This window comes from Sinocyclocheilus anshuiensis, unplaced genomic scaffold (assembly GCF_001515605.1).
Source record: "Sinocyclocheilus anshuiensis isolate Anshui unplaced genomic scaffold, SAMN03320099.WGS_v1.1 scaffold436, whole genome shotgun sequence".
Classification (NCBI taxonomy): Eukaryota; Metazoa; Chordata; class Actinopteri; order Cypriniformes; family Cyprinidae; genus Sinocyclocheilus; species Sinocyclocheilus anshuiensis.
In genome coordinates, this window is record NW_015560618.1 from 1,016,896 (window position 1) to 1,031,018 (window position 14,123).

At 35.3% G+C, this 14,123-nt stretch overlaps 2 protein-coding genes across 3 annotated transcripts in view; one reads left to right on the forward strand and one right to left on the reverse strand.

Moving 5' to 3' along the window:
- LOC107681745 (GPI-anchor transamidase-like) overlaps nt 1-327 on the reverse strand; it is a 47,340-nt gene extending 47,013 nt beyond the window's left edge. Inside the window, exon 1 of the mRNA XM_016478068.1 lies at nt 190-327. Coding sequence (XP_016333554.1) covers nt 190-273 — 84 coding nt within the window. The 5' untranslated portion in view covers nt 274-327. The remainder of the gene's footprint in view (nt 1-189) is intronic.
- Nucleotides 328-2,400: 2,073 nt separating this feature from the next.
- Nucleotides 2,401-14,123, forward strand: part of LOC107681791 (adenylate kinase isoenzyme 5-like) — a 108,739-nt gene continuing 97,016 nt past the window's right edge. Inside the window, exons 1-4 of one of the 2 annotated variants that reach the window (XM_016478124.1) lie at nt 2,401-2,741; nt 3,899-4,085; nt 4,482-4,649; nt 10,409-10,581. In XM_016478124.1, coding sequence (XP_016333610.1) covers nt 2,682-2,741; nt 3,899-4,085; nt 4,482-4,649; nt 10,409-10,581 — 588 coding nt within the window. In that variant the 5' untranslated portion in view covers nt 2,401-2,681. The remainder of the gene's footprint in view (nt 2,742-3,898; nt 4,086-4,481; nt 4,650-10,408; nt 10,582-14,123) is intronic. The other variant, XM_016478125.1, reaches the window with a different exon arrangement.

The following is a 14,123-nucleotide window of genomic DNA, read 5'->3' on the forward strand; positions in this document are numbered from 1 at the left end:
ATATATATGCATGTATGTGTGTGCTTATATATAACAAATCTGAATTAACACAGCAAGAAAATATAAAATTAAACACTTAAAATTAAAGAAACCTTTATGCTGAGCTGAGAATATTACTGCTGAAAGCTTCACTGTCCATTCAATGAATCACAGAAACGCTTTACAACAGCTATGAATAAAGACACTTACCTCAAGATAATTACTGTATGCATATGGCATGAAAACAAGCAAATGAATAAATGCACATGTTGTCAGTAAATTGTAATAATCCATTTTGGTTCGTCACCGGTTTAGTGACAGGCTAGATTTGCATCTGCAACCAGGAAGCGTTTTACTTCCGGTATGATTAAAAGTCCCATTTTCCGAAATAAAAGTCATACCTCTGCTCACATGTTTAGATGTAGCAAAGAAAACTGAGGACATGAATATATGATTATGCATTACATATTATCAATACTTTTTGTCTCAGATCCCATAAATTTAAGCAATAACCCGTGGTCCCGTATACTGTAAGCAGAATTAGGCTATTATCACATTTTAATAGGGAACAAGCATTAAGCAAAAATGAAGCATTGAAAATTTGTTATAATGCTTATTCAAATTCAAAATTGTTCTGTATTTATACTATTTTCCCATACCCACAAATAAGCCAGCTCAATATCATGAGTACTCCAACAAGCATTATGCATCAGATTAATCTGAAATTTGTTTGTTTATACCTAAGACTTCATTCATTTTTTTTAGTCACTTCAGACAGCAGTAGCTCTGCTCTCCTCACATGATGGATGTTTGAGAATCGAAAGCATTTCCACCTCACAAACATTGTCTGATTTACACAATAGCCTAATATATTCATAGGACCTGTTTATCAGCGACAATGGATTAAGTGTGATTGTAGAACAGATGGAGGCTAAAAATGTCAAAAATCCAGCATGGAACATTTGGTGCCTGTGTGGCACTTTACTGCGAAAATTATGTCAGAGGTTACTACATAGGCTACTAGTAACAGACTAATGTAGGAGTTCCAGGGGTGCCCAAACTCGGTCCTGGAGGGCCGGTGTCCTGCAAAGTTTAGCTCCAGCTTGCCTCAACACACCTGCCTGGAAGTTTCTATTATGCCTAGTAAGACCTTGATTAGCTGCTTCAGGTGTGTTTGATCCGGCCCTCCAGGACCGAGTTTGGGCACCCCTGAGTTAGACACACCAAAACGAGATTCATTAAATTCATTTTTTTCCCCTTTACAGTGGACATGTTGTGCCATGCTATTTATTTATTTATTTAGATGGAGTTATTCATTCAGAAATCATCATGATAGTTCTTTGGGGGCTTCAGAAATGTCTAGTTGGGATAACAAGATTGTAACAAAGAAATCTAATTAAAAGGCTGAAATTCTTAGAATTAATTTTGACAGTAATAGCTCGTCAAATTATTAGCATTAATTCATAACAAACAGTAAAGCAGTTTATTTTAAAACATGAATATCTAGCAACATTTTGTCTGCCAAATGAATGCAAAGGGTGGTGTAACTAACATGCAGGAAACCATTTTGTTGTCATGTGGCAATAAACCAGGAAATGATATGATATAAATAAGAGCATTATTATTATTATTATTATATAAACATATTTATCATATTTAACAGTTTTTATAATACATTTAATTTAAGTTTAATTATATCTAATTTAAATTTAATATAATATAGCCTATAATATATTTATAAATACAATAAAAATAGAATAGAATAGCATAGAATAAACTAATATTAGAATAGAGTAGAGTAGAGTAGAGTAGAATAGAATAGACTTTATTGTCCCATTCCTGTGAAATTTGTCTTGGAAACCATGACCTGGCCAGTTCACAACACATCTCACACAACAAAGTAGCTACATAACATAAAATATTGTATATAAGTATAATTTTTGATCATTATAAAATGCATTTATTAGGCTATATTATACACTACATTAATAATTCATTATTGTATATTATATTATACAGTACATACTGTAAAATATTAATTATCACAATATAAATGGCTTATTCATTAAAACATATAGGCCTATTAACACTATATGTTAAAAAAAAAACAAAAAAAACTTTGTGAAATATTAAGATGTGCGCGCAGAGGTGTATTTAAGATTTAATATGGATTCAAATGATATGAATAAATGGCTTATTCATTAAAACATATAGGCCTATTAAAACTATATGTTAAAAAAAAAAAAAACTTTGTGAAATATTAAGATGTGCGCGCAGAGGTGTATTTAAGATTTAATATGGATTCAAATGATATGAATGTTTATCTAAATGGCTACATTTAAAAGTGCCTTTCAGAGACTGCTCTTGTTTCCTCCTCTGAACTCCAGAGACGCGCGTCCTGCATCAGCTGGCCAAACTTGAGTCACTCGATCAGTGCGCGGGCAGCGTGCAGGTGTATCGCGCTGTGTGTTGGCGGTTTCAAACACTGAAGAGAGATACTAAGAGCAAGACTAGAGGAGAGCTTGGAAGCAGCATGTAACAGGCGCAACGGTTTACTGAGAGTGTAGCTGTCTTTATCCACCTAGTTTAGTAGGCACTTGGAGAATGCGTTAAGACCGCAACAACATCACGGATTCGTGAACCTGCAACAGAATACATCCTACACTCAACGCAACAGGATCGATAGTTTTCCCGAAACAGATATGAACACCAACGATGCGAAGGAATATCTCTCCAGAAGAGAGATACCTCAACTGTTTGAGGTGAGCGTAATTTACGTGTGTGAACTTTTGTTTCTGTAAAGAAGATGTTTCCACATCAGCTGTTACAAATGAAGGACAACATGAAGAAGTTAGGCTACTTGCATGGAAATGTTTGATATGTAAAATTGTTTTGTGCATATGGATGTCCGACAACTGGGAATCAGTATCGAAAAGCAATATTGGTTCGATATACAGTTATGAAAAAAGGTCATCAGATTAAAGTTGATTATTCACAATATAAAAAGATAATGATTTATTTAGGTACGTGCATGTAGGGTAGCTACTGCATGTTGTAAATAATGCAAAGTGAGTTGTTGAATGTTGCATTGGATTAGATTATATGGAAATTATCGAGGGTTATTTATGTGCTAATAGTTGCTAGAGTGTGTGTGCGTTTTTACGTACAAAGCTGAAAATGTCGATCGTGTCTGAAATGCGATTCAACGTCGTTGATTGCCCATCGTTGTTTATTATGTTAGGCGTGCTGACAGAATCCTACACATGCTTATCAGAGTCAAGTGTGATAAGAAATAACAGGAAATAACATGTATTCAATGATTGTTTTCAAGTCAGTTTTACAGTGACCTATTATTATTATTTTACTGTTGCATTGTGAACAATACAATACCTCTCTTTAAACTGTTAGTGCTTTCCCAGGGGGGCACTTATGAAACCCATGGCAAAAATCTCCTACTGCTTGGAGAGTTTGGGTTGGAATATCCTAGGCATATGATGAGGATGATGGTGATGATTTAGATTAGGGTACTTATATGAAATATGTAGGAATGTGTATATTTTAGGAGCTGTCATTTTTCATAGTTTGTTTTTCACCATTTTAATGATCTTTTGCCTTAGTTCATTTTAAACTGTCCTGCGGTGTAACAAATGAATTTTTATAAGTTGAAATGTTCCATGTAGTTGCTAAAGGGGGTCATAAAATTACCATGCATAATAATTATAAAAGAATGAACAAAATGCTGTTAATACTTTCAAGTCATTTTAAATGGTATCACACTGCAATATGTGTGTGTGTGTGTGTGATATATTTTATATATTTAATAATATAATAATAACATTACTTACAATGCATGTTACCCTGTACTTACAGTGAACAGATAAACACAGTACACCTCTCTGATCTGTCACTGGTTTCCCAGAGTCTGCTGACTGGTCTGATGTACTACCGACCAGATGACCCCATAGACTATCTAGAGACCTGCCTTAAGAAGGTGAGGGAGCTCGGCGGGACTGACACAGTTCGGTGGGACACGTTCGTCGGACAGGAGAAGAAGTCGTTACCGCCTCTCAATGGTGGGCAGTCACGCCGATCTTTTTTCCGCAATGGTGAGTAGGAGGTGTTGTCATCAGCCAACGCAACTCCAAATTGTAGGCGATGCTGAAATTCATGCAAACTAGAACTGGCCACAGACTGCTGTGTTGTTGTGTATTGCACAGCAGGCTCATTATTCGTTATTTGGGTGTTGTTAGAGCATGGCAACCATCGGTAGGGGTTTTCCTTTTTTTTTGTGCTGGGCAACATTGTTCTACCCACCTCGAGGCAATACAAAAAGGCAAATGAATGCAAAGTACCTGTACAGTAAAACATAGTGAGTTTGTCCTCTAAACAAAACCTATTTTTCTAATGATATACCTTCATGGGATTTCCTGTGAACTTTTTGACATTTATTGTTGAGGATATCAGAAGCTCTCATGACTAACTGTTTCCATTCTTCCATGCAGTTCTCCCGGACAGTCCCAATTTCCCCTATCGGAGATATGAACGCCTCCCACCCATCAACCAGTTTTCCATAGAGAGTGACTCAGACTTGTCTGAGACAGCTGAGCTCATAGATGAATATGAAGTGTTTGACCCATCTAGACCCAGACCCAAAGTCATCCTCATTATAGGTAAGCCCAAAAACTGGGTACATCATCACACTTGCCAGACTAACGGAGAGAAACACCAGCCTTGAATCTGTTTTATGCTTGAATTTGTATGAAAATACACTACCACACTTTTTACAACACAATTTTTTTTACTTTAAGAGATTATTACTTTTATTCAGTAAGAATGCATTAAATTGATCAATAAGAAATTATTACTTTTATTCAGTAAGAATGCATTAAATTGATCAAAAGTGATAGAAAAGACATTTGTAATCTTACAAAATATTTTATTCTAAATAAATGCAGTTCTTTTGAACTTTCTATTGATCAAATCATCCTGAAAAAAAAAAAGTATTACAGTTTCCATTAAAATTGATACTTTTGATAATGATAATAATAAGACACACCAAATGGGCATATTAGGATGAGTTCTATTACTTTAAATTGTAATAATATTTTACAATATTACTGTTTTACAGAATTTTTGATAACATAAATGCAGCCCTGGTGAGATTTTTTTTTTAAACTGAAAAAAAATCTGACAGATTCAAAACTTTTGATTAGTGTGTATAATAGAATAATAGATGACAGAATAACAGAAGTCACTCTCACTCACTTGTCTGTTATTATTATTCAGAACAAGCTTTTTAAACAAATTATGTGTGACTTTAAAAGAAAATGATCATCTGATCAGACAAATTAGGGAAAAAAACATGCATTATTTGTACACATTACAAATAAAATGATACAGAAATGAATAAATAAATAGTCTTTTAAATGTACAATATTGGATAATATAGAATATGTAATTATGCATGCTCACACATTTTTGCATTTAGATTACCATTGTCATCATTATCTAACAATCACTTATAGTTACAATAAATAATGTTAGATAAAGATAATAAAGTTTTGAAAATTCAAAATGAAAATCCAACTTTATAATTGTTATTGTTATACCTAAATTCTCTTGTCAAGTCAAGTCAAGTCAAGTCAAGTCACCTTTATTTATATAGTGTTTTTACTTCCATTAATGCCAACAAAGTTTTCTAATCTATTCAGAAGAATGTAAAGTTCTTGTAAAGTTTCAATGACTTTTTTTTTACGTTTATTAATTTAAACTAAATAATATAGATTGTTAATATTGGCCATAACATGAAAATAATTATAGTCTTATTTCTATTAGAAATAATTTTAATATTAATAAACATTAATATTCCTTGTTAATTTAACACACATACAGTATTCGACTAAAATAACTGAGTATTTGGTTCGAATGATTGTGTTTGTGGTTTAAAATTCAAGTAAGCTTTATTTAAGAGCAGCAGTATTGACTTTCCTGATCAGTATGCAGTAACAGACTGATGTAATAAAACGATGTGATCACGAAATCAGAGACCACCCTCTCATCAAAATTCAGTTACATGTGTTCACTGGGAATGCATTTGAGATGGATACCTGCTGTAAACAGGGACGCTGAGTACTAGGGATGCTAATAGTTCAGACAGAGCTATCTGATAGCTGTACATTTCCCTCCTGCCTTATCAGACTTCCCTGAACAGTATGCATGTCTCTTTAAGTTGACTGATGTAATTTGCGAGGGAAACGTTATCTGTGCCAAATGTGACCCACAAGCAAATAATGTGCGTATGCCATCAGTCAAGTGACCACCCACTTGCAGTATTATCTTGTTGAGATATTAGCTGTACCTCAGTAATTGTTTTCCATCACTGCACGGCTTTCTATTTTGTTTATGAACATTTTCAGGGTTTTAGTTCTGTTTCTTGTGGTGGTCAACTATTATGTATTTCAGTGGCAGAAACTGATACTGATAACCCATGTCTGTAGTTTGTTGGGCATTCAGTTCATAATATGCTTTGGTGTAGGTATAATATTTTAATATTGGGATGTTTATTAATATTTATTATTATACAGCAATTAGTTCTAGTCCTATAATTTGCTGATTAAAAGTCCAACAACACTCCGGCGGTGTACTGTATTGTTCACTCCACTTGTCTGTGTTGGAGCAGAAAGACCATTAGGCTGTGCATTTTTCAGTGACTCTTTCTGCATGTTACATTGCTTCGCCTATAGGTGGCGATAAGTAACTGTCAATGAATGAGTCATTGAATTATTCACTCAACAGATTCATTAAAACTTTGTTCAGGAACAAAACAATTGATTGTCTGTATGAGTGAGTCATTGAATTATTAACTCAACCAATTTGTTCAAACCACTGATTCATTCTGGAACGTAACACCCGGAGACAGTTAATTTTGCTTTGGCTATCTTTGGAACTATTTTCTTTTACAGAGCACAAATTGATGAGCGGTCTAAAATTACTCAACATTAACTTCTTTACTGAAATGTTACACAAAAGCAATATGAAATTGTTATATTGGTTTTGTAAGAAATTATAGTCTGCCTCGACCAAACTTCCACTCTAAATTAAACTATTCTCCTTTCTCTACAAACAGCTTAATTATGATAGACATAATTCTTTCCAATCTCAATAATATGTAAATAGTATCTCCTGAACGTTACTTCGTCACCTATAGCGTGGGAGCGGCACTAGGGCCATCAAGAACCATCTGCTGACCTAAAGGGTACTTGAATATAATTGCTAGGGATTCTAGATAATCCTATCACCTGAACATTTGGTTGTTTCCACCTGAAAGACTATCAAAGACGTGGGAACGGCGTATTAGATCTATTGTGTCTGAATTTCTAACGTAATTGAAACTGACTATTAAGATGTTATAATTCTGATTGCATTCTAAAGTAACTGAATTGATCCGACGTAGTGTGATCACAGAATTATTTCATGATAGTTGTGTTATAGTATAGTGAGTCAGACGTACTGCGACTCTTAAGTTTAAAGCAGTAACACGAAGCAGTGTGATTTTTGCCCGACGTACTGTGGCACTGTTTTAATTTGATAAATATTAGTTTGAGCCCGAGGAACTGGCTGAGAACTGAGAACTGTTTGAGAAAATATAACAAAAAAAAAAAGACCCGACGTACTGTGGTTTTGTCCGATGTACTGTGAAAAACATTGTTATATATTTTTAAACAGTTGCAGAAGTTGAAGCTGTAAGTGCTTGTTTTGCCTGAAGTGTAAGACATTCCCAAAATAAACTAAACAACGATATAATAAATATATGCAGACTTTCCACTTGCATCTACTAATATAGAAAGGGCTTTAGCTCACGGCACCACAGTAGCACGTCTGCTCGACTTGCTTAACAAGCCACGTTTGAAGTCTGGCGCCCAGTTTTAAAGACCAGACTCCGCCCCTTTTTCAGGCACGACCATTAAACGGTAAGTTATACCAGTTATTATCTAATCATCCACTTTAAGATTTATACAATAACTTAACTCGGTAATGTATTAAAACAGATAACCACGCATTTGCAACCGTAATATAAAACAACCATATATTAGTTGTCACCAATCTGTTTCTCTTTACAGATCGAAACATTCGGGTACCCCACAACACAAACAAACATGGTTTCACCGGGTCCTTATGTGTGATGATGGCATGACTGCATAATGGCTGAGGGAGAGGATGGAGTGTGGATGACTGACCGAGTGCCGAGTGCCTAGCGTGTGCACCCGCTATGCTGATAGCGGCATAACTGGGACAGGATGGGTGAGTAATGATTGTATAGCCTATGTGTGTGCGTGTACATATATGAGTGCCAGTGCTGCCGCTTGCAGCGGTGAAGAAGGTCACTTCTTCACAGGGGGAACCTCTTCTTTTTGATCTCGTTTCAGGTATAAGCATCGAGATGTTGGGGATGTACCCTCCTGGAGAAAGATGATCCGGTCATCTGAAGGACAAGAAGGTCAGGAAAACCAGTGGAGCCAGGGGACTTCCAGAAGAAAAAGAACTTCACAAACTGCAACAACAGTTAGAAGGACTTTTCCAAATAGAAATTAATGGACAATGGAAAAGAGAAACAAAGAAATCAAACTATTTTCAGAGACTGTGGACAGCAGTCTTATCACCGAGATGGAAAACAAGAAATGAGAAATGCACAAAGACAGACTCTATGCACATGACACCAGAAAGAGACAAACATATGCATACTCGAATGCAGAACATTGTCTACTGAATGCACACATGTGGACAAAGGACGTCCACACTGAGAGAATGGACACAATGCAAGTGGCAAAACTCCATTTGGGTTTATCTGTGAGTGTGATGCTTTGAAAAAACAACCATTGTGTAGAGCACCCCAGAATAACTATGAATCGTGTGAAATTAATTTAACTAATCTTCACAATCATTTTACTAGGGTAATAGTGTCAGACAAGAGAACATGTATTACAACAACTCTAAATCACTTCTCCATTTTTATTGATAATAACCAGACATTCTGTCCAGTTAATGATACTTCATTTTGTATGACCCCTGAATCAACCTGGTCTATAGGAAATTATAATTTTCCATATGTAAACACCACCCAACAGGCAATGTCAGTAAAACCAGAGGAACAATTGGGCTTTGTGGAAGAAATTCCTGAATTTGATTTTGAGTTACCAAAACTGGATGATATGCTGATGTCATTAATGCAAAGGAAAGATAACCACATTGTTAAAGCTCAACAGGGTCTTGATGAGAAGGATAAGGCTTTAACTAAACAAATGCATGATGGAGATTTAGTCATTGCATACTCTGGTTTGATTTGGGATGTAACTTTTAAAACTGCCGTTTGTGTTTGTATCTTTCTAATTATGTGCCAATGCATGATGCTATGTTGTATGTGTTCTATGGTGAAACGTCAAATTGCAGATAGTTCAATGATCAATATTGGGTGCTCCCGTTGGTTGTGATGGTTCTTGATTACCTCTTCCAAACCCTAGAAACATTTTCCAAATTTAAACAATCCTGTTTTTTTAACAAGCAAAAAGAAACGCTGTGATAATTTTGCTCAAATGAAACGAAGCTGTAACCAGTGTGCATGAGGTGTAGACCCAATGACGGGTAAGAATCTCTGATGGCCATAAATAGGGATCGACCTAAGCCAGGGCTTCACCGCCACTGGGCACCTGCCCAGGAAGGGAGGTGTGATCTGTGTAAGGGAGTGGATGTGATGCTTCTTCCGGGCCAAGAGCATCAAAGAGGGGACTGTAAGAAATTATAGTCTGCCTCGACCAAACTTCCACTCTAAATAAACTATTCTCCTTTCTCTACAAAGAGCTTAATTATCATAGAGATAATTCTTTCCAATCTCAATAATATGTAAATAGTATCTCCTGAACGTTACTTCGTCACCTATAGCGTGGGAGCGGCAGTAGGCCATCAAGAACCATCTGCTGACCAAAAGGGTACTTGAATATAATTGCTAGGGATTCTAGATAATCCTATCACCTGAACATTTGGTTGTTTCCACCTGAAAGACTATCAAAGACGTGGGAACGGAAGGCTATCACTTTCATTGTTATCCGAAATTTACATTTAAGACGAAACTTCATTTACATGCGGGAAGATGAAGCGGGAAGAATAGAGTATAAAATGTTTGAGCTTAGGATGTTCGTGGTTCATTCTGAACCCAAAGTGCTGCCTGTACTTTGTCACTGATATGCTGCAATAAACATCTTCATCGAGATCTTCAGCATCCTCATCATTTTTCTTACAGTTTGAATATGACAGCGTCTTGCATATTGCTACATTTACTCTTGGCAGGTGCTTTTCTGGAGTGTGTGCATATATGTGGGTGTCTGCGAGTGAGTCAGTATGGGTTCATAAGTCTTGCCACTGTCTTCCCAAACAGGTGGCCCAGGCAGCGGTAAAGGTACACAGTGTCTGAAGATTGCCGAGCGTTATGGCTTTGAATATGTCTCAGTGGGTGAGCTACTCAGGAAGAAGATGATCCATAACGCCACCAGCAACAGGAAATGGAGTCTGATTGCCAGGATCATAACCAATGGGGAATTGGCACCACAGGTATGTGCATGAAGACATGATGTAAGAGGTCAAAAGGTCAAAAACACATTCCAGTAATTAAATATGTCAATAAATAGGACAACACATGCATGCACACACACACACACACACACACACACACACACAAACAGAATTTGTTTTACAGATTTTTGTCTCACAAACAACTGTCAAAACTAGAATGTCATGTCGGCGCTGATAGCCTCGTGGTTAGTGTGCTGACATATACAGAGCAACTGTGCTCACGGCCCCGAGTCTTGTCTCGAGGTCCTATGCTGATCCCGCTACCCTCTCTCTACCCAATACTTTCCTGTCATCTCTCCAATGTCCTGTCTGAAAAATAAAGGAATAAAAAGCCCTAAAAAAATAAATAATAATATGTATATATATATATATATATATATATATATATATATATAAACCTACAATGTCATATTTAGAACTGAGTTTGATTCTTACTTTTGAAGTCTTTCTATTTATCCTATTTTTCACATCAAAGACTGACCCATTTTTAGAATCACAAATGCAAGTTTATCTATGTGAAGACTGAACAAATGCTCATAACATTTCTTTTTACTTCAACATTCAACACATATATACAAATATATTTATTTACATATTAGATTATGTGATTTACATCATTTACATACTCATAGAGAGTTACATGTCTTTTTACAGTAGTAGACACTATACATTTAAGGATTGTTATGTAATGTAATGTATGCTAATTTTAAAAGTAACCAAAGAATATGTCCTTTTTAAATCATTAACCTACACGAATATTTATTTTAAATTAAAAACTGCCTGATTGTAAATATCACAGATTGTTCCAGTTTCTGTGGTATTTGATGGATTGCTGTATGTACTATAGGCGATATTCCTATAACCATATACAGTGCTCAATATTATAATTCTGCATAATTAAGTGTCCAATATAAAGTGGCTTCATTATTTTATTTTAAATAGTCTTAGAAACAATCATAAGTAGCACTGATTGGAAATTTCCACTGAAATTAACAATTAACAAATTAAAGGTAGTTGACATGAACATTAATATCAACATTTTAGGTTAAAATACATATCTGCATAAGGTATATAGTAGTAATTTTTGGTCGGAACAAGATGGCGATTTAACTTTTCTGCATAAAATTCAACTATTTTTTTTAACTCAACATCTACAAAATGATGAATAAAGAATGTGCATCATTGTGTTTTTGCTTTTTTTCTGTTTTTATTCAATTTATGAAAGTGATGTAAACTGAATAATTATATATTCTATGGTAATTATACAATAATATAATATTTTGTATATGTAACATATAGTTTTATTAGTACAAAAAAATGATCATTTTAATAATTTCAACAAATTTACCATCAATACAGATGCTGCATATCTATAGTCTTTGGCTGCGTCCATTGCATCCGACACGTTTTCTCTCTGACATACCCCCAACTCGGAAACTCAGGGTTTAAAAAAAATTGAGTTTCCCACTCGTAATAACGATTTTGTGGTGGCGTTCATGTGCACTCAACTCGTAAATACTTGAACACACCATTAAATACCAAGGGAATGTAATCAAAGAGGAACTGAAACAGGTGTGTGGCTATTAGTAACTATAAGAACAATCTAGGAAACTCAGGAAGGCAAACGGGAACAGAAAACCGAAACAGAGCAAAATTGAATATACACGTGACACATGTAGTGCTGCAAATAAATGTACAAAGCACAAATATTCAGTGTAGCCTTTCAATTAATATGAGTTCATAAAAGTTGCATCTAGAATAATTATAGAGAAATTGGAAAAATGTTGTTGAAAAATGTTTTAGATAAATTACTGCATGTCACACCACAGGGCGCTGAATTCATTCAACAGCCCAATTTTTTCAGTTATTGGAAATCAAACTACAAAATGTATGTATACTTTAATGAAAGTTTTTCTTAGATTTTATTGTTTGAATAATAGTGTTTAGCCATGCTGAATTTATAACAGATAAAACACATTTCAGGAGGACTGTTAAATACATTTTGAATCAAAATTAAGGGTTAAAGGTTATCACTCATGTTGGTTTGGATGTAACATCACACCCTGAAGAGTTAAAGTGGCTTGCAGATCTTTAGACATGGCTCCAAATTAGCTATTTCCTGAGTTCATTTCTTATTTTTTACGAATAAAGTGTCTGTTATTGAAGTGACAATCTCAGTTTGGTGAAAGTAACTCAAGTACTTACTGTTTCTTCGGTCTGTATATTACCAGACCTAACAATAAGACCACTTCCTAAATTCCATCCCTATAACAGTGTACCCACACTCCCTTTTTTCTGTTTTAACTTTCCATTTGAGAACTGAGCACAGAAGTGTGGCACTGGAAATGAGGGCACCGCATTTTAGCGAGGAGGCTGTTGAAAGAGAAACAGAAGATAAAAGCCCCTACTGGGTGTTGATTCCCTGAAGAACTCCAGAAATGCTTTGTACATTTTTAGAAGAGGCAGTCTATCTGCAAAGATTATTGACTAGAGGATAAAATGGCCAACCCTTGTCATTTAATCCTTAGTCCATTGTACTGAGACACAGGTCGAGTCGAGCTTCCTGACACTGTCAGAGAAATAAAACCACCTTCCACTAATGACTTCCTGGATTAGAGACGCACAGGAGACTTTTCCCAGACTGTAAAAGGGAATGTATACAAGTCTCTGTATCGTAAGATACACCTGTACAAATCAGACATATGGATTGTATCATGAGAAAGCTTAGAAAGTAAATGGGAAAGCTCATCTAGTACAAAAATGTATTGAAATAAGCTACCAAATTAGTTTGTACCAAACATCTGACCAAACACATGCACTCTTAAAAATAAAGTTGCTTAAAAGGTTTTTCACAGCGATGAACCATTTTTGGTTCCACAAAGAACCATTCAGTCAAAGGTTCTTTAAAGAACCATCTCTTTCTTACCTTTTTAGAATCTGAAGAACCTTCTTTCGCCACAAAGAATATTTTGTGAAACAGAAAGATTCTTCAGATGTTAAATGTTCTTTATGGAACCATTTATACGGGTTCTTCTATGGCATCGTGAAGCACCTTTATTTTTAAGAGTGTGCCTGTTCAGTGTTCTGCGACTTTGCCCGTCTACTCTCAGTACAGAGGCAGGAAGTAATGATAGATGCTATCAGACATTGCGCTACGAATAATTATCATCCATCATTTTGATGGACTGGGTTGTAAATTTCCTGTGACGTCGTATTTTTAATCGTCAATGAAATGTAATATTGCATGTGGTATTAATATCAGACTTTCAGTCTTGACAAGCGCTGTGTTGCTGGTTCTTGAATTTTTCTTTCTATTCTGGTCTCACAGTGTGTAAAAGACAACACTAACAAGACGTGTCTCTCTGGGGCATTTATTTTCTACCCATTTCTATTCACATTTCAGTAACACTTTACAAGTAAGATTGCATTAGTTGATTAATTAGTTAATGCATTAACTAACATTTATATATACAGTATATATATATATATATATATATATATATATATACAGTACAGGTGCA